General features: G+C 38.3%; 3 protein-coding genes and 1 long non-coding RNA gene across 5 annotated transcripts in view; 3 read left to right on the top strand and 1 right to left on the bottom strand.

Annotated features, from left to right (window-relative positions):
* Positions 1 to 3: 3 nt before the first annotated feature.
* LOC122766361 lies at positions 4 to 2,867 on the top strand. Its single transcript, XR_006360062.1, has 3 exons — positions 4 to 321; positions 1,357 to 1,449; positions 2,191 to 2,867. It is a non-coding gene; the product is annotated as an uncharacterized LOC122766361 (long non-coding RNA).
* A 7,100-nt stretch (positions 2,868 to 9,967) lies between these two features.
* On the top strand, positions 9,968 to 15,190 carry LOC122766094 (carbohydrate sulfotransferase 12-like). The gene is made up of 5 exons (XM_044020708.1): positions 9,968 to 10,078; positions 11,611 to 11,765; positions 12,890 to 13,024; positions 14,451 to 14,758; positions 14,950 to 15,190. The coding sequence occupies exons 1-5, from the start codon at positions 9,970 to 9,972 to the stop codon at positions 15,188 to 15,190; spliced, it is 948 nt and encodes a 315-aa protein (XP_043876643.1). The 5' UTR covers positions 9,968 to 9,969.
* A 2,278-nt stretch (positions 15,191 to 17,468) lies between these two features.
* LOC122766360 (carbohydrate sulfotransferase 12-like) lies at positions 17,469 to 20,054 on the top strand. The gene is made up of 5 exons (XM_044021134.1): positions 17,469 to 17,530; positions 17,867 to 18,021; positions 18,809 to 18,946; positions 19,099 to 19,403; positions 19,499 to 20,054. Exons 1-5 carry the CDS (start codon positions 17,488 to 17,490, stop codon positions 19,737 to 19,739), a joined length of 882 nt encoding a protein of 293 aa, XP_043877069.1. The 5' UTR covers positions 17,469 to 17,487; the 3' UTR covers positions 19,740 to 20,054.
* A 3,606-nt stretch (positions 20,055 to 23,660) lies between these two features.
* Positions 23,661 to 25,232, bottom strand: part of sema4f (sema domain, immunoglobulin domain (Ig), transmembrane domain (TM) and short cytoplasmic domain, (semaphorin) 4F) — a 52,263-nt gene continuing 50,691 nt past the window's right edge. For both annotated transcript variants that reach the window (XM_044020182.1, XM_044020181.1), the window contains exon 15: positions 23,661 to 25,145. In XM_044020182.1, the coding sequence (XP_043876117.1) occupies positions 24,420 to 25,145 (726 nt within the window). In that variant the 3' untranslated portion in view covers positions 23,661 to 24,419. The remainder of the gene's footprint in view (positions 25,146 to 25,232) is intronic.

Raw genomic sequence — 25,232 nt, forward strand, 5'->3', positions numbered from 1 at the left:
GCAGTTATTTCTTTCAATTGCGTCTTCTGCATTTTGTTTTGCCCTAGGACATGTTGTTCTCAATGTGTGTTTGTTACTATTGTCATTACCGCTTGATAACTCATTGTATGTCGCAAGCTGCCGATAAACAAACAAACGCACCCAGACGTTATTACCTTTTACGATGCTCGTGGTATTTTTCTTATTTTCGGTTTTTAAGGTAGCATTAGCTCGCTAGCATTACTACAGTAGACCACCAGGTAGCCCTATACTGCTCCCTGTTGGATTTAATTCAGCGAATAAATACAAGAAGCCATCTTTACATTTGACCGTCTGCAACAGGTATAACACGAGTGTCTTTTAAGTGCAGAGCACTGTAACTGTGCTTTAAAAGTTTACCATCAACAATCTGTCATTTAATTCAAAACTGACGTTATTCTCTATGGCCTCATGGCATGATACAATCAAAAACACAGTGATCAGTGCCATGATATAACTGCTTCTCTGTGCTTGGATTAGTTGACTATACTTCTGGTTAGTCTGTCACTATATGATCACAAGTATGATAAATTCTCAGTTGATTATTTGTTGATAATATGTCAAGTTAACATCATAGACTTACAATTGCTTGCACTTACACATGTGTGTCAGGACCATCTAATAAAAATGAAAAGCAGCTGGGAACAGTAGATCTGTTGATGCATGTTTAATACATGTTGATTAATGGTATAGAGTCAACAATGGACTACCAAAATGAAATGATACCACAATAAAATTTTTACAGGAGAGAATTGTGTCTGTACGTTAAGCAGAGGCGTAGGATGTGCCAATCAACTTTGTGGGGTAAACTCTGTGAACTAGGGGAATGAGGTTGTTGGGGAGATAGATAATATAATATATAGCTTATATAATATATAGTATATAAATGCTGATGCATTAGAGTAACTGGGAAAATTAGCTGTACTGCATTGAGCTGATGGGGAAAATCTGGAAATGTGGTTACTGCTGAGTAACCAGAAGTGTGACTGTCATAAACATTTCTATTTGATTTTTCATCTTGTGTTGTGTGACTGATACCTGATGTGAACTTACAATTCAATGCAGTATAACCACTAGCTCTAGGAGGATAAAAGGAGACTGTGATATTCTGAGCACTTCTCTGTGACATTCAAACTGTGTTACTGTTTCGTCTCCTGATCATTGGCAACCTTTTTATTGGGGCCCTTTTCTATAATGTAACTACGTAATTGACTCCAATATAGGTCATAATGAGGTATTATGACCTTGCCCTACAAAGCAGTTGAGGTTTACAGAGTAAGACATAATGACCAGCTCCAGCTGTCCCACCACCATTTAACTTTCTGTTACATTTCTCAGTATTCCTACAGTTGACCCTCCATCTGAAACAACAAACTATGGCGGCAGCAACCAAGAAGCTTCGCAAACTCGCACAAAGAGAAGGAAATGCTGGTAAATATATTGTTGGATTCTGTTGTGAGTCTCAGTGAGCATATATTATTTTTAAAAGAACTTCCATTTACACTTATTAATTGAGTAATTGGTGTAAGAAAAGTCTTCCAAGTGCTTTCAAATGGACTCCTCATATCCATGATAAACACCACCTCCATGGTGCAATCATAAGTTGTGACATTTGTGCTGATGTTATAAAAATGTTGGAAATGTTAATTTTTTACCTGTGGTAAGTTAGTTTTAGTATAGTGTGGAATTGAGGCAATTTACATTAGCACATTAAGACATAGATCACAGGGACTGTATGCATGTGAGTTAGAAAAGATTTTCTTTTTTAATTAATGATTAACATGATAATAGAATTCACCATTATGAACTTATTGTAAGTGCTTTTCATCCTGATAAGCGATAATATAACGCATTGTCCCATCACTACAACCGCTTAGCTTCAGTCCTATGGAATTGCCACCACACAGTTCATGCCCTTTGTGACAGTCCATATTCAGAAGTGTTTGTGTAACTATTAAGTGACACACTTTGGCTGGACGTATTCAACCGTGCTGTGAAAGCTTCAGTAGTCGCAAAGTGTCAGTATGATTATACCTTAAAATTTGACTTTCAAAAACTGCATCTGAATGGGTGAGTCATTAAAATCCTTTTATCAAATTCAATTTGTAAATGGGGGAAAGAACAACTAACGATACATCATTTGATTAACCATTTTAATTCTCTTTCCTGCAGGCACTTGTTGAGTCTGAACGGCAAAGCACTTTTGAGATCATGACCGGAAACCCTGCCAGAGTGAAATGTCTGAAAAAGATGTCAAGTTTGTCTGCACCTGAATTAGAAAGTGTTGCACTTCAGATGTAGACCTACAAATACAACCTCTATGTTCATGAATGCAGAGGTTCAGTAGAAATGACACATTATAACTTTGTCATCCCAAGGTTAACAAGAGTTTTTAATCAATTATTTTGTAGTTCCAAATAATCACAGAGGAGGTTCCGGACCTCTTTGACATGACTTTGGTCCAAACTGGTCTATGAGTGTTTTACTTCCTGTATTTTTTTTTCCAGCCAGTGACTTTTTGTCAATCAGTCTTCTGTATGTATATAAAATATAGTGCACTGCATACACATTATAGTCCAGTCGAAATGAAAACATGCAGTACCGTTTTATATCTTAATTTATACACTATTTATACACTTATCATGTGAAGTGTATAATTTACCACCTGCAGCCATTTCCAAGACATAATTCTCCAACATTTTTTTTTTAATAATTAAAACAAGCTCTGAGATTTTGAAATTATGTGACTGAAAGTCGTATAGCAAACTGTGAATGAGTTTAACTCATACAGCACATGCATGTAATGCTTCAGCCTCATGTCTTATGTATTGAATAAACCTGGCATAATAGACCCTTTTCATTGCATGAAACAGAAGAACACAGGTTTTAACAATAACAATTAGGGTTCCAAAGAGAGCCACAGGGTGGTGCTACTGCTCAAGTGTAAGACTGGACACTGAATACTTGACACTTTAACCTGCAAAGGCAGTTTTCTTTTCTGAAAATGTTGTTGTTTTAAAACTGCTTTCATGTTGCCTGCATTTTCAGGAGGTGTCCCAATAAAACCTGTCAATCGGTCAATTATTACAAATTACACATTTTGTTCTTGGAAACTTGACACAGAACAAACTGAATACTCACGCATTGTGTGACGCATTACCCGGATCACCGTCACCACACGCTGGACAAACAAAGAAACACCTTCTTAAACTGACTCATCAGTATCAGTGTCACAAGGAATTAAAACTGCCTGACAGAACACCCTGGACTCTCGCCGTTTCTCAATACTCAAGTTAGCAAGTATGTACTTGCTTACTTGGGAAGTATATACTTGAGAAGTACGCTGGGAGTATATACTTGCCAAGTACGGGAGCACACAAGTATGTGGTTGTTTCTCAATACTCAAGTATGCAAGTATGTATGTATTGTTCTGCTGTTTGAATGGTGGCTGGCGCCAAGTGCTGCAGCCTTATTACCGCCACCTACGGTGTTGATCAATGAACATATGAAATACTTTTAATAAATGCATATATATGTTGTTATTATTTTTACATTTTAAATATTTAACTTCATTTATTAATTTATTTCTATTAAAATATACAATACAAATAATACAATGTGGAAAATAGATAGAGTACAGCATTGAATAGTGAGGTGTAGTGTATATATATATATGACATGTACAAATATATACTACTCTACATAGCTAATATTTACATATTATATTTAAGTACAGATACAATGACCGTGCGACTTTAATATAAATCTAACATTCAAAGTTGAAATTTAAAAGAAATTAATAATATACAAACTTTCAAACCGTCAGGTCAAAACGTTTCCATTAAAAACAAAATAACACATCAACAACAAATCTATGGATCACACCGAGCATGTAATGACAGCGACGTCTGAGCCAGCGGATCATTTCATCAGGACAGGCCGAGGTAACGCTGCTCTGTGCCGGGCACATTGAGCGCCGAGCGCCCACAGAGGTGGAGCTGATCACCTCCGACAAACGTCGCTGCCAAACTATAAATACGTCATATCTTCATACACAAACCACATATTTGAATTCTAAAAGACTAATTTCTCGCCTCAAATGATCTTAAAACTTTGTTCCGGGACACAGAAAAATATTTATTTCAGATTTATATTTCTATTATCTGCTGCGATGCTCCGCCGAAATGTATTCTGGGATACATGGCCATCCCAAGTTGAACAAAATTAAATTGAACAAAACATTGGAATGTAATTTAAAATCATCAAACATCATTAAACAAGCAGATGTGAACGTTAAAGTGGTTAAAATTGGCGATATCAGAAAGCTGCATTAAACAATAATGTTTTCAACCCTGATTTAAACAAGCTGACAGTTTGTGCACACCTCAGGTGTTCAGGGAGCTTGTTCCACAGGTGAGGACCATAGAAGCTAAATGCAGCTTTGCACTGCTTGGTTCTGACCCTGGGGACACTGAGTAAACCTGTCCCTGATGACCTGAGGGGCCTGCATGCTTCATACCCAACAAGCAGCTCTGACATGTATTTAGGCCCAAGACCATTCAGTAACTTGTAGACCAGTAAAAGGATTTTAAACTTGATCCTTTGACACACAAGGAGCCAGTGTAGTGATTTAAGGACAGGTATGATATGGTCCATTTTATTGCTGTTGGTCAGGACTCTGGCAGCAGCATTCTGGATGAGCTGCAGCTGCTTGATTGAGTTTTTACTGAGACCTGTAAAGACACCATTACAATAATCTAACCTACTAAGAATAAATGTATGAACAAGTTTTTCCATGTCTTGTTTAGACATAAATCCTTTAATTCATGCAATGTTTTTGAGATGATCATTTGGCTGATTTATTGATGGTCTTTATGTGGCTGTTAAAATTCAGGTCTGAGTCCATAACTACACCAAGATTTCTGGCTTGGTCTGTGGCTTTTAGTGTCAGTGAGTCAAGTTGGCCACTGACCTCAAGCCTCGTGTTTTTGGGACCAAAAACAATGACTTCTGTCTTTTCTGCATTGAGCTGGAGAAAATTCTGGCCCATCCACTGATTAACTTGTTGGATACACTCACTCAGCGTGTCATGATCTTCTCTCTGTCATCTCATTCACCTAAGATCACCAGCCCCTCCTTCTCCTCACCTCCCTGCCAGCCACTCCCTGCTTATTAGTCCAACTCTCCCCACCGGTTGCACTCAGCTGCCTCTGATCACCAATCAACCCAGTATATAAACTCACCTCTCAGTTCACTAAGTGCCAGATTGTTCTATGTCACCAATACTAGTCTCTCCAGCGTTATTCAGATTGATTCCCCGGTACTGACCCTGCCTGTCCTTGACCTACCTGCTCTGTCTCTCCCCCGGTGATCTACTCAGCCTTCTGCCCCTGACAACGTATTCAGCCTGCTCCCTGCCTGTTTTCTGCCTGCTTGTTCCAGTGGCGGAACAGCCCTACACTGGAGCTGTCATCTCCCTTGTGTAGACTTGTCATCTTGGGCTCAAGGAGTTCCCTCTGCTTTCCACAGTACGGAGCTCAGACAACCAGAGATCTCCAGTGAGCCCAGCTTCTCCTTGCGGGGTTTTCATTGAACTGTTGCTGAACATTGTGGTAAATAAACATCGTTACCAACTGTATGCCTGCCTTTGTGTACTGCATTTAGGTCCTTCCCTGACCCGATATTTAATACTGCTAGATTTTATGTGTTAAAAGCAGTATCTATACAAGTGTGGGCTGACTGCAGCTGACTTGGAATAAATGTTAAGTTTGACATTACCCTGGTTCTTGGCAATTTAAAAATTATTTTTCTATTACCAGTCATGACACGAACTAAAGAAGAAAGAAGTATACTGGAAGCTATGGAAGTATGAACAAAATACATACAATACCTGCACTAACTACAAGGTCACCAGTCCAGTGCAAGGCAAACATGTAGAGACGAACAACCATTCACTCTTACACCTTTGTTTAATTTGGATCCATCCATCCATTTTCTACCACATTATCCTCCATATGTGGGTCACAGGGGTGCTGTGCCAATCTCAGCTGACATAGGGTGATAGGCGAATTTTGTCCAATTTACCTAATCCCCATATTGCATGTTTTATGTCCACACACTTTGCACGTACTGTAAGAATGCACTACGCCATTAGTCATCATTTACTGATCTATTTCTTTCCATTTCAAACTTCCATTAAAACAAATGTAGGCCCTGCACAGGTGTGTTAACACATAACACTACATCCAGGATGTAAATAGTGACTTCTAGGATTTTGTTATTCACTATGTTTACCTTGATATAATTATTCTTCCCTGGTGTTTCAGATCAATTGAAATAATTATTGCAATTTAGTTGTTGGCCAGTATTACAGAGTGCAAATAAGGCTCTGACAGTCAATATGCTTCGCTGGGCGAGTAGATAAACAAGATGTTTTAGTGACACCTACAGCATAATGTACAAGTAAGAAAAGAAGGGTGAAACTAGCCTACAGGGGAAAGGAGCACGAAACAATCTATGGTTTCACACACTAATAGTGAAACACCATCCTCGGAGACAATGAAGGTACTGAAATACTCAACCCACAACTCATATAAAATATCAAGGCTACACCCAAACCTCAACCAGCAGAGTAAAACCAACAACAGTTGAAAACAGTGATGCCCAAGCAAGAGCAACTTCCCTTATAGCTGACAAGCTTGCGCTCCTGTGTAACCATGTGTAACTGTGACCCGACACTATAGAGGTAGAAACACAAAGGGTCTTCCACAAAGAGATTTTCATATCTTTTTCTAAAATTTATACATTGTCTACACCAAAATTATAGTCTTGACAAAACTAAGCTTCAACAGCTGACGAAAAATGGGTGATTAATCCATAAAATAATAATTTGGGCTAAATTGTTTCACACTTGTTTATATATATAAATATATATGATGCATCAAAATCTGGTGGACAAGGGTGAGATGCTGGCTAATGTCATGTGGGCATTGCACATTTTTGTTGGAATGCCAAACAGGTCTGTCAGGTTCCCTAGACAGACCTGTTCAGTGACCTCATTGTAGTACTTCTAATATTTCGAGGCCTGGCACATATTTTTCGTCTTTAACCCTTAGGACACAGAGCATTTAGGCTGCTTTTTTCCATTACTATGTTAAATGTACAGTATATGAGGCTATAAGAATGTGCAATATAGAGTTGTTATATCCTTTTTTCAGCACAACCTAGGCGATCTGATGAAAAATTGTTTTCATTTTCACCAACTATATAAACTAAACACACCTGAGCAAATATTACTCAAAATGATTGAAGTTGTGAAATTTGGAAATATGTCTATTTTGGGACTTCTGCACAATTATCGCTACTTTATATCACGTCTAAAAATGTGATATAAAATTAATCGTAACTGACTCAACAACACATAAGACAAACCAACAACACGTAAGAAAACGAACCACTCCCCCCCTGCCCCCCAAACATATGTGACCAATAAAATCACCCCCAGGATGTTCTTTTACGGAGTTGTGTATTACTCCACCAGCAATTTACCATGGGTGCACCTGAGGCACTGATCTGTGCCGTGTGAGTACTAAGGGTTAAGTAAATGTGATTTATGGAGTAAAGAGAAAACAGTTTCTGTTTTCATTTAAAGCCCTGCCACTTTATTTAGGGTCGTCATGGCCATGGTACTTTTATGAATTTGAAAATTATTGTTTTCTGCATCAGTTTGGGTACTTTCTAAAAATGCAATAAAACTAAGTTCTGTGATTTGTTGCATGACATGAACCCTAACCCAGTTGACAGATAAATTAACAAAGAAAGGATTTTCAGTGTTTTCACCTTCCTCTTGACTCTAGCCTTTTCCTATTTTATTCCACCCTGTGTTGTCTTTTACTGTTGTACTTGCTTTTTAAATTGCATTTTCCTTTTATTGTGAAGAACAAGCAATCCTTGTATGGAAGGTGCTATACAAATAAAGTTGTTTTTTATTATTATTGTTATTATAATAATAACAATAATAACAATGATAATAATAAATAGCCATGAAAGGTACAGCCGCCAGGGCAAGCCCAAGCTCAGGACCTGTGACTTCAAAGTACTTAATAACTAAGACACACTGATTAAATAGCTAAACAGTGATTAAATCTGATCTGTTTTATGTAAGTATGTTGTTTTAATTAAAATAAAAACAAGAGTGGCTGAGCGTATGCAAATTAAAACCTACAGAGGCTATAAGAATCTGTGATATAGAGTGTCTTATATATGGGGTAAGATAACTGTCGAAGATGTGCACATACATTGACAACCGTGAGAATAGGATTTAAAAAATAATACAAATCCACAGTTATGAATACGAATCCTGTGCCTTAAATCTTTAAGTTTAACTAAATGAGATTGTGGTAGTTAAGAGCGATGCGTCAGACATTGAACAAGCTGTGATCGTGCAGCTATCACTGCGTGGAAACGGAGGAGGGTGCCACTACATCTGGAGCGAATGTCTGTTGAATATCCAACCGGAAACACATTTTTTATTTTACTAATTTATTACTAAATTAATAATTCTTCCTCGTTCATCTCGGCGCTAGCTGGGTGCTAGCTGTGAACACATGCGCAGTGTGTGAAATTGGTGAATCTTCTGCTCAATACACAATGCCTGGGAGTTACTGTATGTGACTGCTGCAGATTCGTAAATTCACAACTGTGGATTTGTACTCATAACTGTGTTTCCGTATTCATAACTGTGGATTCATATTTTACGAAAATATGTAAGTACTCAAAATGTTACATTTTGATTGAACTCTGCACAATTATCACTACTTTATATCACTACTAAAAATGCGCTATAAAATTGATCATAACTTTGACTTAACAACACAAAAGAAAACAAACACACACCCAGTGCCATTCCAAATTTATACTGAAGAAAATGAGTACTTTACATAAGATAAGACCAGGCGAGTCAGGTCAAGTGTACCAAAAGTGTGCCATTTGGAGACCATTGGACCCCATGCTATTCTTAAAATGCTTCAATGTACAGTCATGATCTTGGGCTCTATGAAAGGTCACACTTGGAGCTATCCTATCCCACATCCAGATTCACTCTCAGTATTATTGACAAAGACTATCTGAAGCATAAACACATTTTTGTGGACTCACAATAAAAACGAGTCCAAACAAGTGGTATGGTAAAATATATAAATAAATGTCTTTATGGCTGTAAGGCTTGGTATGGGCTAACTATTTGACTGGACTACATGTACTGGACCCTTGCAAATGTAACAGGACAATCTTCACCTGATGTCAGGTGGTGACGTGCCTTATCAGTTGTTTGACTGTCAAATTTGACAGAAAGACACATGCCGAAAACTGGTTAACAAGGTAAAGAAAAACTTCCTTTTGTCTAAAAAAAATAACCAAAAAACTAGTTGCAATCAATAGACATAATGAACTTTCACAACATATGGTGATAGTATGGTTATTTTGTAATAGGGTAGCATTATTACAGCAATACCATCTTATATCTATAATGACCACTGAATAATAGCTTAGAAATGTTTGTGGGACATAAAGATAAATTGAACCTTTATAATGTGTTAAGTATTAATTTGGATTCACAAATTTGTCATGGTATTACACTGATTCTCATTTGTATCAGTATCAGTGTAATAATACCTCCTTATGAATACACGGTTGCTCCCACACTCCCTTCTGTCTAACATGCCTTAAGCCAGGAAAAAAAGTAGACACTCATCCGTAATAATGACAGCCCTAACAAGGATGAGTGTGTGGTATCCCATGGCAGGAAACAGCTCTTGTTTTGGACATCACTGTTAAATGTGTGTGGGTTTTTTTCTGGGGATTCCCAACCCCCTCCATTTAAGGGTGGGGTGGTAGTAAGTTTCTTGTTTCTTGTTCAATAGCATAAGCTGACACAATGTAAATCCAGTAGCCATGGGAGCATGCAGACTACTACCGAGGCTGCTGTCACATGGATTTTTTATATCCAGTTTTATCATCATGTTGTCCTTTTATGGATGGGACATGTCGCAAAGGCTGAGAGGTAAAATGTGTGTGTGTCTGTCTGTGTCCAGCTGTTGTATGTCAATGCCTGCAGGTACTTCAGTGACCTAGCGCAACCCCATGTCCCACTGGGATGAGTTCCAGTGATGTGTGTTGTTTTTTTCTACTGATATTACTTTGCATTTATGTATCTGTTTAGAGGAGGGGGAGATGTGGAGCTTGTGGAGTTTGGTGAGGTTAGGTCAGGGAAAGGGGGACTGGACCATGGGGGTAAGTAGAAGACTGGACTGAGTAAATGACTAAATAAACAAACAGATAAAATGCATAGAGCAAATTAAATGAATATAATGAAGAATACATGGTACCACTGTTGCTTGTTGCATTGTATTGGTGTCAATATTAAAAGTAATAGCTGGGGATAGTAACAATTAAATACCTTTAACTATAGTAATAATGATAATATATATAGTATAATATAAATTATTTTTATGATATATCTGAAATGACGCAGTGTAGTAATAATTTTGACAAAAATAATTATAACTGAGGTAACGGTTATACTATTGTCATAATAATATATTAATTTGACAGACCACAATAACATTAGCTTGTGCATGAGCATATGTGTGTTGGGAATTACTTTTGTGTCCTTAAATTGTGTCCTTAAATACTGTAATTTATAGTTAAAAACATTCGTTAGTTGGAGCCAGACCCATTGGAGCAAGAACTCTATTTTCCAGTCTACTTGAGTTTACCAGCTCAGCGTACCAGCAACCAAGCTAAAACAATGTCAGTTCAAAGCTGGAGGAGCCAGCCAATAAAAGTTGTCCATAAAAACAGCCACTAATCCCCCTCCCGACCTGACACCTTGGGGCATTAAAAAATATACAGTTGTTTGGTAAAAGTTCAGAGAAAGCACTGGACTCACCAACAGTCAACCAAGATTCAGTCATGCAGAGGAAATCCAATCCATGGAATGTAAAGAAATCGTTCAGGATAAAAGTTTTATTTGCTACAGATCTAGCATTGAGCAGCCACATTCTGATGGGAATGGAACAGGAGTATCAGTCGCTCTGGAGGTCCAGGCCAGCAGCCGGAAGTTTTGGATGCCTACACCGTGATCACTGCAGAGGCAGGGGAAAACAGTAACGGGGTGGGCGATATTTGGCAACATGAAATTAGGGTTCCACCATGCTATTGTTGCAAGTTTAAGTGTAGGTCAAACTAATGACCTTTTAATCCTGTAGAAGCTGTTTTTTTTATTTCTATTTTACAACTGCCTTAGTGTTCCTGTATTTTCTGGATGTGTTCCCATTAAGCGATTGCCAAACATTGATGCTGTGTGGTCATTACAGCATTGCTAAAAACACATCTAACATTTGCACAGTTTCTCTAATTACTTTTGGTTTATTGTGAATTGTATTTGAGATGCAGTACAATGGTTCATATTTGTCATACTAAAGAGAGATGTTGTTTGATTTTTGACTTTGTCCTCCCTGTCATTTTCCTTCTGAGAGAAGCCAAAAGCATAACAATAATATAGCACATATATTCTTGTTTTTCTCATCACAGAAAAGAGGATACATCAGGAGAACGAGGACAGGATGAAGTTGATAAATGAAATGTGTCATCTTGAGAAAAAAACATTTTTACAACAAAGTCATCACAAGCTGAACAACCTGCTTGTGGATGACACTCATGGTGTCATCTACTGTTATATTCCCAAGGTGATCCACACATGAAGACACAGAACACACTTCATGACATTACAACAGCATGTTTGGTTGAGTCTCTTTTGACAACAGGAAAAAAGCATTTTGGGCATAAACAGTAATTAATTGATTATACCTTTGAACTGGACCACACAGTGGTGTAGTTGTTAGCACTCCTGCCTTGCAGTGAGAAGACCCGGGTTCGAGCCCTGGTTGGAACAAAGGCCTTTCTGCATGACTGACCTTTGAACCCATAATGAATCTTAGCATGGAAATATGACAACATTCTAATATGTATTATCATAAATACGTACGTAACATAATATTTATTGGCAATGATATTTTAATTTCTTTAACTATTTTAAGTCCCTTAACTCGAAGATTATTCTTTATCAGCTTCTTAACATATAGTACAATAGATATTTCTTAATTTCTAATGAAGATGAAGAGTCATGCACCAGCCCTCAGAAACTGTCCACACAGATGCGGCTGCATTAGTCAGGGCTTTGCGGGCATGAGTTTGTCTGTATATTATACAGAATCTCACATATCAAAGTCATGTTACACACAGGTGGTTACAGCAGGGTCTCCCCCACTGCTCACAGAAACAGCCGTCTGCCCTTCAGCAGCCCAACACAGAGCTCCATTTTCGCAGCGTGAATTAATGTTAACTGCTGGTAATTATGTAGGCTGGTTTCTAAATAAGATAAAGTATAATCTTACACCTTAAATACATATTTTTAAGTGCTGAATATGTGGCTGTAGATTATTTGAGATAATTGTTATTATATATACATATATATTATTATAATTGTTATAATCATTCAAAGATTCTAATAAATTTCACCATTTGGCATGCAATATCTATTTTAAGTCTGTGAACCACCATGTAAAAGGCTATTGCATTAGAATGATGTACAAAGAATTATCCACACACCCAGCGACTGCACTGCAAGTCCACACTGAAGCCACCAGGTCAGTGTGGAAGATTTGACCATGCACTACGCCAAAGTCCATACAGATAAATGCCACACCCACATTTGATAAATAAGGGCCATTACTGGGCCATACAGCAATGCATTGCTGTATATAGTATAGTTTCATGGTTACAACATGTCTGTTGACTCTCGCTCTTACAGGTGGCATGTACCAATTTGAAGAGAATCATGATTGTACTGAAAAAAGGTGAGCCATATGGTGACCCCAATAATATAACTGGAGATATCCATGGCAGGCTTCTGCGTCTAGATCACTTGCCAACAAAGGAAATCAAGGTAAGTCCATATAATGACCTTGTAAGTGTCATTGTTAACTGTTAACTGTATCAAACGACCTTGGATAGGGGAGATGTTCCACTCTTTTCTGTGAGGGCAAGAGGTCCTATCCTAATACGCAAGACCTGCTCAAATTATCAAACTACACTGAGGACTCTAATGGTCAATTTGTAATTATTTCTGTGGCACGCCTGTGGTTATGGCCTGTGTTTATGCACCTACGTGGGATGACAGTAATTTCTTTACAAGCTTTTTTTCGTTTCTTCCTTAAGTTGATGACCACTATTTAATTATTGGCAGCGATTTTAATTTAGTTCAAAACCCCTCCCTGGACAGATCTCCTAATACTCAGGTGCTGTCCAAGTCAGCTAACGTACTTGATGCATACAAAATCAGTTTAGGTTTATTTGACCCATGGAGGGCTAAATCCCTCATCCACGCATCAGAAGATCAGTGCTGCAGCTCCCCAAGGCTCTAGATGGCTTGGCATTGCCCAATTTCTTACACTGTTACTGGTCCTGTAATATTCATAAACTTTTATACTGGTTTAACAACTCAACAGATGATATGATGCGCCCAGTATGGGTAGATATGGAACTTTCATCCTCTAAACTCTCTCTTGACTCCTCTCTCTTGAACCAGAACCCCGCATTCCCTTGTCGTACCCCGGAAACGCTAGTGGAATCCTTATTGTCTCTTGATCCTGAACATAGGCAGTAACTTCTAGCATCTACAGCCTTATCGGTTCTGCTATTGACAGCCCATTGTCTGGTCCCAGGGATTCCCCAGGAAGAGCTGGGATTCACACTTCCTGATGATTATTGGCAACAGGTTTTACGATTGGTTCACTCCTCTTCGATTTGTGCAAGACACGGCTTCCTACAGTGTAAAGTTGTGCACAAAGTTCACTACACAAATTTGTTATCTCGGATTTACCCCAATGTGAGTGTCTCATGTAATAGGTGCAAACAATCTCCAGCAGACCATTCTCATATGTTTTGGTTCTGTCCTATGCTTTCAACATTCTGGTGCAAAATCTTCAAAACTCTTAGCACGGCATATAATACTATTATCCCTCCTGAGCCTCTCCTGGCCTTGTTTGGTGCCCCTTACCACCATGTTGGCCAGGCAACTCATACTCCTCACCTGGAAACACCCTCATCCTCCATCTCACAGATGATGGGTAAAAGAGTTTCTACTATCCATTAGACTTGAAAGGCTTAGGTTTTCTTTCAATGGATCTTTAAGTTCATTTGAGAGGACCTGGAGACCACTTTTAAACCATATTGAATCTTTGACATCTCTGCCTGATTGTGATGACTGAGCCCTCCCCCCCATTTTATTATTTATAAATTTATACTTTTTTGTAAAAGAAATAGCAATTCAAGTGACAAAGGATTCATCTATTTTTATTTGTCTAATACAGGTGAAGCTGAAGCACTACACCAAGTTCATGTTTAGCCGGGACCCATTTATCCGTCTCATCTCTGCCTACCGAAACAAATTTGAGCATTTAAATGAGCCCTTCTACAAGGACTATGGCCGAGACATTCTGCGTCTTTATGGCAAACATCTTAATCCACCAAACACAATGAAGGAGGCACTTGCATCAGGCATACGCATTTCATTTAACAACTTTATTCAATACCTGCTGGACCCACGGACTGAGCAGAGAAATCCCTTTGAACCCCACTGGAGGCAGATGCACCGTTTGTGCCACCCCTGCCTCATACAGTAAGGCAATGTTTGTATGAAGCCAGACCACTGACATTAAGTGGTCTGGCTCAGAGAGACTCATAGACACGCACACACAAAAATACTGCCAATGTTCACAAAAATGTGAATGGATGTTAAACATTATTGACTGCCAATTAATTAAATGTAATTTTTACCATTGGTTGACACTGGTTTGTTGTATTTCTCAGGTACGATTTAATTGGACATCAGGAGACTATGCAAGAGGACACTGAAAATCTGCTCAAGATCTTAAAGCTGCAGGATGACATTAAGGTTCCCCCTGCATATGTCAATGTGACTACCAACGATTCTGTGATGAAATGGTTCAAAACAGTGCCTCTAGAGGACAGGAGGAAACTGTATAAGATCTATGAGAAAGACTTTAAGCTCTTTGGCTACAGGAAGCCAGATGAACTGCTAAAAGGTTGAGATGTATCATCAGATGGTGCTAGGGCTGAACAATTTTGAATAAATATCTAATTGCAATTCTTCAATATGATTTGTGATATCAGAGGAAACATATTTAACATGATTACTATACTTTTCCTCTACCCAGCTCCAGCACAGCTCATTACATTACATGTCATTTAGCAGACGCTTTTATCCAAAGCGACTTATCCAAAGCGACTTACTTGAATTGAGTACAGCCTGCCAGGGGTGACCATGATGTCTCTGCAAACAGGGGTACTGGTCTTAAATTATTAAGACAAATATTTGTTGTATATACACACAACTATACAGGGTGTCCATAAAGTCTCTTTACAATTTAAAACATTTATTACAAAGGCAGTTGATAAGATATCTTAACCAAATTTGTTGTATTGTAATCAGTGTTTATCAAAGTTTGTAATCACATTGAAATTGTGTGTTTCAGGTATCCTGTTGGTGAAAGAGGTACTGTTAAATGAAAACCTAAAAAATGGCTACTCCTCAAGAGAAGGCACAATGTGTATAATGGTTTATTAGGACAAAATCGGATGTGCAGACTGCGGGTTATGTTAAAGATATCGTGTAACGAACAAAGATATGGGAAATTACTGACTTGAAGCAAAAGATACCGTCTTGATGTGCTTCGTGCAACTGATGGGGCCCATAAGAGGTGTATTAAATGAGGTAAAAAAATTTGACAACCACTGATTACAAATCTGGTTAAGATATCTTATCAACTGCCTTTGTAATACATTTTTAAAATTGTAAAGAGACTTTCTGGACACCCTGTATAACACATATTATTATATGTGTACATGTCTCAATATTTTTTCTGTGACGTAATTGGGGTTTCCCCCAAAGCATTATAGCATATTAGATAAAATGTTTTCCAGAGGCAAACCCTTTAAAAAATAAACAAACAAACAGTCTGTTATAAGTTTAAGCCACATGCCAAATGTGGTGACTGAAATAAAAATGCTCCTTGAAAAAAATAAAACAAATCTCTTTCCTGCATGACAATAATATACAGTAATTAATTCAAAAATACAATACTGTTACAATTTTTATTTTAACTTTATTTATTCTTTATTTTATTATTAGACTTTATTAATAAAATAAAAATTGTACCTGTGAAAATTAATGCTTAATTGGGTTTGAACAATTTTCTCAATTATTTCACATAGATATTTAACACAGCTTGTTGATATAATAATTAAATAATGTCTTATATTTGATTATCAATATTGACTACTTCAGGCTTCCATATGTCCAAAAGTGACTGACAGTAATGGAAAATAAGTCAAAACTCTGTAGTGTGTGAACTATAAACCAGCTAGTTCCCGCCTCTTCAGCACGAGCTGAACGACTGCAGCGGCCAGAAAAGAGAAACTGTAGTGAGGCGTTTGTGCAAAACTGAGGAAAAACTGCAGAAAAAGTATGGGTGTTTAACCCTCTCACCTCCCCCACAAGTGCGATGCCCCAGTGTGTGTGTGTGTAGGGACACAGGGAGAGGGAGAGGAGAAATAGGTGCGAACTTGCGGCTCATGTATTGTCATTTTAACGCAAAATGAACTATATTGATACAAGCGATATTGTCCCGTGTTATATCACGTTTAGAAATATATCGAATATATTCGATTAATATATTCTTAATAAAGTTTCCCATCAAAAAGTTTTCCATTTCTTTGTACTTATGTACTTCTTCCCAGAGAATGAAACATATAAATTAGATCTTACATAACATGCATAAAATACAGTTGCTATTAATTCATGTAACATATCTCTTAGAAATGCCTGGTTAAACAGTGTTCATCCTGAACTATGATATTGTTCAGTCAATACTATCTGGTGCAAATTACTAAATAAATATAATTATTACACTGTTTGTTTTTGGAAACTCATGAAGAGTTACACACTGGATCTCAGTAGAATTCAAACAGCATCAACAGACGTTTGTGCAGGCTAAGGTCCAGAGATTTTCTCCCAAAGATTCAGTTCATCTGAGACTTCTGGAGCAGGCAAGGTGAGAGAAATAATGGTTGATTGTGTGATATTTAGGAAACAGCAAAGCTAGTATTCAGGAGCATTTAAATAATACCTCCTCTTTTGATACAAATTGAAAAGCACTGAAACAAGAATTGTATAAGATAATTGGTGTTATTCTTAATTTCAGTAGATCTATTTTCTTTGTTTCTTGTTCATGTACATAAGCCAACAAAAATCCAGCTGCCATGGATATTCGCAGAGGAAAGCTCCAACTGCTGTCATATGGATTGTTTCTATCCTGTTTTCTCGTGATGTTGTCCATTTACGGTTGGGACTTGTCAAAAAGACTGACAGGTAAAACGTGTGTGTTTGTGTAAATGTGTGGGTTCATTCATTGTTAGTAATTTGGTCTCCATTCCATATAAAATGTGTATTTCTGGTAGATGTTGGATCTGTGACATCACCTCTAATCACTTTTGGATTGACATTATTTTTGACAGTGAACATCAGCTAATTTCTGTCACTGAGTAGTGGAGACAAAACAACAACAACAGATGTTTGACCTACAGTTTCTGCTTCTACCCATTATTGTACTTCAGAGAGAAGCCATCGTAAAGCAGAATTAATCTATCAGCAAGAACATTTGACAGTTACAAGTTACAACATTAAATATTATTCTTCCTGTCACAGTTAGGAGGATGGATCAGGAGCAGGAGGAAAGAAAGACGCTTTTAGACAAAATGTGTGATGGTAACAGAGAGGAATTTTCAGACGAGATATACCAAAAGCTGGGCCATCTTATTGTGGATGATTTGCATGGTCTCATCTACTGTTACGTTCCCAAGGTAACACACACGCACGCACGCACACACACACACACTTTTTTACTATTTTACTATAATATTACTTTTTTAAAGTAATATTTCCAACACTGAACATAGGTGGTACATATAGTAGCATACTTTTGGCTAAAAGAAAATATTATTTATTGCAAATACAGTTGAATATCAATGCTATTCCTCAATCACAGGCACGTAGTACACTACTTACTGCAGGGCTATTGAGGCTATACACCCCCCCCACACACTGTGTATTCCTCCATCACATACCCCACACACAAACTCCTTCATTTAGACATTTTGACAGGAAAAGAGCATTTGAAGCCTAAACAGTAGAGCTGGCTTTAAAAAAAATAATTACCGTTTTACAGTATACTAATCCAACCACTTGGTAAATACTTCAGACTCTCTGATATGCTTCTACACTGTACATTTTGAACGTGAACGGGTTGTTAAGGTTAAAGATTGAATGATCTCCTATGACTATACTGTAGAGAAATTAAAAGTGTGTACAATTTGCAGCATTAGTACAGTGACAATCACTTCATAACCAACCAAAACTGGCACATAAACTAAAATGTCTCCAAATTAATCAATAGTAAAGTGGATCTAATCCAAACTCAAATTGAATAGGAACCTTGTGAATCAGAATGGAATTGATTCAGGAAGGCAGTAGCAATACCCAACCTTATACTCAATATTTACCACATTTGAAACCATCATGAATGTTATCATGAAAACATGACACACCTCATGGTGCCACGTGGCTGTTGATTCTTGTTTTAATTTCCAGGTGGCATGTACCAATATAAAGAAAATCATCTACGTACTGCTAAAGGGTGAACCATATGGTGATCCCAGAAATGTAACTGCAGCTGTCCATGGCAACAGTCTACCTTTCCTAAAGACCATGCCAAGAAATGAGATCAAGGTCAGTGTATAAATTGTCCTCACATGTGTCCTTCAGTTTACACCCCATCTGTTTTTATTTCTGAAGAGGCAAATCCTATTCGCTGTTAACTTTGTAGTAACAGTATTCTAATGACAGAAATCATTGATACTTACTGTATTTGTTGAATACAGGCAAAGCTGAAGCACTACACCAAGTTCCTTTTTGTCCGGGACCCATTTATCCGTCTCATCTCTGCCTACCGAAACAAATTTCTGAGCAATAACCAGTTATTCTATCATGGTCCTGGCCGATATATTCTCCGTCGTTTTGCCAACTATAGTGATCCACCAGAAACAGCAAAGGAGGCACTTGCATTGGGCTTACAGGTCTCATTTTACAACTTTATTCAATTTGTGCTGGAGAAGGGACTGATACAACAGAGTATGAATGAACACTGGAACCAGATGAACCGTTTGTGCAGCCCCTGCCTCATACAGTAAGGTTATATTTATATACTGTCAAGTTTTTTTGAAAAATATAAACAATAGTTTAATAGTACGATTTATTGTACTGGTTTGTTGTATTCCTCAGGTACGATTTCATTGGACATCAGGAAACTATGCAAGAGGACATTGAACATCTACTCAAGATCTTAAAGCTGCAGGATGACATTAAGGTTCCCCCTTCATATGTCAATGTGACTACGAAAGATTCTGTGATGACATGGTTCAAAACAGTGCCTCTAGAGGACAGGAGGTCACTGTATAAGATCTATGAGAAAGACTTTAAGCTCTTTGGCTACAGGAAGCCAGATGAACTGCTCACAGGTTGAGATGTATCATCAGAGGGTTCTAGGGCTGAACAATTTTGAATAAATATCTAATTGCAATTATTTTGACAGGAATTGCGATTGCTATATAATTTGCGATATCAGAGGAAACATATTTAACATGATTACTACACTTTTCCACTACCCAGTTCCAGCATAGCTCGACTCTGTATGACAGACTTCAAGTACTTTGGCTACAGAACACCAGATGAAGTGTTAGAAGTTTGAGATGAACTCATCATTTTACATTTTATTCACACATTTCACATTTTACTTTATCAGTGTCAACTCTGTTCTTACATAAATCACTCAATGAAGTTACTCGCTTACACTGATTCTTAATAAAGTTTCCCATCAAAAAGTTTTCCTACTAATGTACTTCTTTCCAGAGAATGAGCCATACAAATTTGCAGAATATTTTCCAGCCTCTGTATCTGTATAGGTCTTACATAACATGCATAAAATACAGTTGCTATTAATTCATCAAACATATACAGTTGTGTGCAAAAGTGTTTGCCCCCTTCCTGATTTCTTATTTCTTTTCATGTTTGTCACACTTAAATGTTTCAGATTATCAAACAAATTTAAATATTAAACAAAGATAACCCAAGTTAACACAAAATGCAGTTTTTAAGTGATGATTTTATTTATTATGGGGAAAAAACTATCCAAACCTACATGGCCCCATGCAAAAAAGTAACTGCCCCCTTGTAAAATCATCAGGTCACTGTGGTTAGTAGAGCTGAAACAATTCAACGATGAATCGATTATTAATCGACAACTATTTAGATAATCGATGTATCGGTTTGAAGCTTTTTTCATGATTAAAACAAGATTTCTGATTGTTTAAGCTTCTTACATGTGAATATTTTCTTAATTTCTTTGCTCTGGATAACAAAGAAATCATTAAAAGTTAATCATTTTGGTTTGTGGACAAAACAAGACATTTGAGAACATCATCATTTCAAGGTTTGACGAACACCGACATTTTTTTAAGGTTTTCTGATATTTTATGGACCAAAAGATTAATCAATTAATCGAGAAAATAATCAAAAGATGAATCGATTATGAAAATAATCGTTAGTTGCAGCTCTAGTGGTTAGTCACATTCTTTGGAAAATTTTACTTGCAACACCCAGGCCTGATTACTGCCAGACCTATTGAATCAAGAGACCACTTAAATAGAACTTGTCAGACAAAGTGAAGTCGGCCAAAAGATCCCAAAAAAGGAGGACATCATGCCACAATCTAAAACAATTCAGGAACAAATGAGAAACAAAGTAATTGACATCTATCGGTCTGGAAAAGATTACAAAGACCTTTCTAAAGCTTTAAGACTCCAGAGAACCACGGTGAGGGCCATTATTCACAAATGGAGAAAACATGGAACAGTGGGCAACCTTCCTATGAGTGGCCAGCCGACAAGAATTACCCCAATAGCGCAGCGATGACTCATCTAAGAGGTCACAAAAGAACCCAGAACAACATCTAGAGAACTGCAGGCCTCACTTGCCTCAGTTAAGGTCAGTGTTCATGATTCCACCATAAGAAAGAGACTGGGCAAAAATGACCTGCATGGCAGAGTTCCAAGATGGAAACCACTATTGGGCAAAAAGAACATTAAGGCTTGTCTCAATTTTGCCAAAAAACATCTTGATGATCCCCAAGACCTTTGGGAACATACTCTGTGGACTGACGAGACAAAAGTTGAACTTTTTGGTGGTGTCCCACTACATCTGGCGTAAAAGTAACACCACATTTCAGAAAAAGAACATCAAACCAACAGTCAAATAAGGTGGTGGTAGTGTGATGGTGTGGGGCTGTTTTGCCGCTTCAGGACCTGGAAGACTTGCTGTGATAAATAGAACCATGAATTCTGCTGTGCGGCCATCTATTTGTGACCTCAGGCTGAAGCGAACTTGGGGTCTGCAGCTGGACAATGATCCGAAGCACACCAGCAAGTCCACTTCTGAATGGCTAAAGAAAACCAAAATGAAGACTTTGGAGTGGCCTAGTCAAAGTCCTGACCTGAATCCTATTGAAATGCTGTGGCATGACCTTAAAAAGGCAGTTCATGCCCGAAAACCCTCTAATGTGGCTGAATTACAACAATTCTGCAAAGATGAGTGGGCCACAGTTCCTCCACAGCGTTGTAAAAGACTCATTGCAAGTTGTTACTGCAAACGGTGGCCCAACCAGTGATTAGGTTTAGGGGGCAAACACTTTTTCACACCGGGCCATCTAGGTTTAGATTTATTTTCCCTCCCTTAATAATAAAAACCTTCATTTGAAAAACGCATTGTGTTTACTTGTGTTGTCTTTGAATAATTTTAAAATTTGTTTGATGATCTGAAACATTTAAGTGTGACAAACATGCAAAAAAATAAGAAATCAGGAAGGGGGCAAACACCTTTGCACACAACTGGGTTTTGAATATCAAACGGGAGGTCTTACCTGCCTCTCCGTCATCTCTCCTCTCTGCTTCCCTGTTCCTGCTGCTGCTCCATCCAAAAAATGTTCTTGTATTCATCTATAGGAGCGAATAAAATTGTATTATTCACAAACACAGTTTAGTTTTACATGTTTTTACGTTGAAGCATACCTGAACTCTGATGATGCGTGCGAAAAACGTGGTCGCTACGCATTGACGTCATCGACCAGCGCCGGCAGCAGCGGTACAAAGAGAGCCACTCGGGTCCGTGTACTGTATTCAGCATGTCATTCATCTGTATGTTTTTATAATTTCAGAGCCACCCATACCTCCGTGAAGGGAAGAGGGTGTGTTGATGTGTAGCAAGAAATAAGGACTATTGAAAAAATAAAGAGGCATTTGGTGTCTTCTCACCCTTCAGTAGACCTGACTTCACTTACCACACCGTCACCGCACGTTTCTTTGCACTTCATCACTGTATCATATCATCATCATTCACCCTCAGCTCAGATTTAAACCTGCATGTCCTTCTGGCCTAACGCTGCTGTCATCTTCAAAGCATCACAAAATGAATGTGTTATTTATTTTGATTTACTTACCATCTCAGACCTGTAGATATTTACATTCAGATACAGTGCGACATCTGCTGGTCAAATTGAGTCATTTCATTCAATTGATGTCTCTTTATGCTGTCTGTAGAGAGAAGGTAGCAAAATATGTGTATTCTTACCAAATTTTCTTACCCACCATGACTCCTTGTAAGGGCTCAGTGATCAAACTAAGATTTCATATCAAGTCCAATTTATAGAGGTTAATAGAGCTTATGATACATATGCTGAATACACACAAGTGGTGACATTGTATCAGCCGGGAACATGGAGAGCACAGCTACTCACAAGAAAGTTCTCACACCCATCTTCTGATGATGATGTTATACAATAAGTATAGTTTTCAGTGGCATGGATACATTTTATACTGTTCACATTATCATAGCCTAGGACAAATGAAATCAACATAAACATAACTGTTTAATCCTGTATGTCCTTGATATTTCAGTTTCAGCTTTCCAGCTTCTTCCTGTGTACCTAGGGTTTTGGATTTTTTTTCTCCTCCTTATTGTTTTTTAATAATGCTCCTAATTTCAGTTTTGCTTAATGTAATTGATAAATCTACTGTATGTTAGTGTGTCTTGTTGCCACCTTTGTAACCTTGTCTGCCATTTAATTTCCTGTAACCCCAATGTGTGCTGGTATCCATAGGAATGTAACCAAGTCCCATCATCTGAATTCTGAATAGTGTGTGCTGTGTCTTGTTTGCTTTCTGAATGACTGAGCTGTAAACTGGTGAGTGATAAAAACTTTTGTCTGATTTACATTTTTCCAATGGAATGTAATTCATTCATTCATCATCTGCCATCATACACGCAGTAGTTATGTGTGGACATTCACACTTTTGGAATGTTGCTCAATCCAAGGAGCAGATGTTGAATGAAATCTTTTTTTAAGCTTTATTACAAAACAACATGACAAAACAACACATATTTATGTTGAAATCCAGTCACAAAACAAGGTGTATGTGGGTTTGTGTCTGTAAGGTCCATTCTGCAAACAAATGTTGCATCCTTTTGAAAATCACTTGCCTTCTGTCTCAGGTATTGTGAATGTGAATAGTGACACATCTGGGCAGCTGTCAGTTTGTTGACCTCTGTGGCTGTTTAGGCAGGAACAGCCCTGCCAAGGTCACTGTAGATTTGAAAGGTTTCAGAGAGAGAGGGAGATACAGACAGCGCACTTTTCTTTTACAGTGCCAATTTAGAGACAAGGGCAAGAGGACACACAACAGCACAGGTTATTAGGAAGGACGATATGGCTTTTGTTCACACATGAAATATTTCATATTTGATTCTTTGCCACATAGGAAGTAGACAACATCATGTTCACTTTCAGGTCCACAGGTCAACTATATTTACATATTTATTTACACCTGATACATCTATTTACCTGTGACACTCAAAGGGGACTCACAATAAACTGACTATCGTAACATTGTAGTACAACACTGTCAGCTCTCTGTATGTCTCTCCCACATGCCCTTGTATTTTTTTTTATTACATCTCTGTAGTCCGTCTTCATGCCACAGCGTCCATTCAAAGGCTTTTGGCAATAGCCATTTTTATTTCTCCCAACAGTATTTAGTTTATTTGGACTGTGCACAATGGTGCTGTCAATAAGGTGTATACATATATCACCCTGTCATATTGAACTTTCTTCACACCGAGCCAGTGGCGCTGATGATTTAAAGATAGGGAAGGTGGCAAGCTCCTCCACAAGTCCTTTTATTCCTTCCCCTGACCCGTCCTCCAGCCCTTCATCCACCTTGTCACCCTCCTCTGACTCCTGCTCTCCCCCCTTGGGCCTCACTCTCTCCCGCTCTCCTGTCCTTCCATCCAGCATGTCTGCAGCTGAAATTTCTGAAGGAAACTTCAGACTACTGCTGCTTGTGTTGCTGTTGGAATACAGGGCATTCCCATGGCCATTGCTAGGGTTGCTGTGGATCAGGGTGCCACTGTAACTGTTGCCATGGTGACCACCATTCCCCTGGTTGCTGAGGAGGGTAGTTGTTGTGGTTGTGTTGGCTGTTCCATTCCTTTTTTCTGTCAGTCGGAATCCCTCAGACAGCAGGCTGGCACTGCTAGGAGACTGTGGAGTGGCTGAGGAGCCAAGTAAGTCCCGCCCCTTCCCCGACGATAGTGAATTATCTGGCAGCTGGTGGCCTTGGCGGCCAATGCCACGCCGTCGTAGGAGAAAGTACAGGAGAAACACACCAAACACCAATCCTGCACAGAAGAAAAGGATGTAGACAGCCAGGACGTGACGACTTCCTGCTGTTGCCACTGATCCAACACTAGGGCTTTCAAGTGTCAGCTGATAAGCTGCTCGACGGCAAGAGGTGTGGTCTCTCATATCTGGTCCTGCCTCCTGGAAGATAGCAACACAACAGAAGAAGGTGTATCATTCAAGCTGTTTAACTGTGACACATGTGAGATATATTCAAAATATCTGTAT

This window comes from Solea senegalensis, linkage group LG3, assembly GCF_019176455.1.
Source record: "Solea senegalensis isolate Sse05_10M linkage group LG3, IFAPA_SoseM_1, whole genome shotgun sequence".
Taxonomy (NCBI): domain Eukaryota; kingdom Metazoa; phylum Chordata; class Actinopteri; order Pleuronectiformes; family Soleidae; genus Solea; species Solea senegalensis.

Coding starts and splice junctions, on each gene's coding strand:
- LOC122766094 (XM_044020708.1), top strand. CDS start 9,970: ATGGGAGCATGCAGACTACTACCGAGGCTGCTGTCACATGGATTTTTT. Junction 13,025..14,450: donor TGCCAACAAAGGAAATCAAG/GTAAGTCCATAT, acceptor TGTCTAATACAG/GTGAAGCTGAAGCACTACAC. Junction 14,759..14,949: donor TGCCACCCCTGCCTCATACA/GTAAGGCAATGT, acceptor TGTATTTCTCAG/GTACGATTTAATTGGACATC.
- LOC122766360 (XM_044021134.1), top strand. CDS start 17,488: ATGTTGTCCATTTACGGTTGGGACTTGTCAAAAAGACTGACAG. Junction 18,022..18,808: donor TCTACTGTTACGTTCCCAAG/GTAACACACACG, acceptor TTTAATTTCCAG/GTGGCATGTACCAATATAAA. Junction 19,404..19,498: donor TGCAGCCCCTGCCTCATACA/GTAAGGTTATAT, acceptor TGTATTCCTCAG/GTACGATTTCATTGGACATC.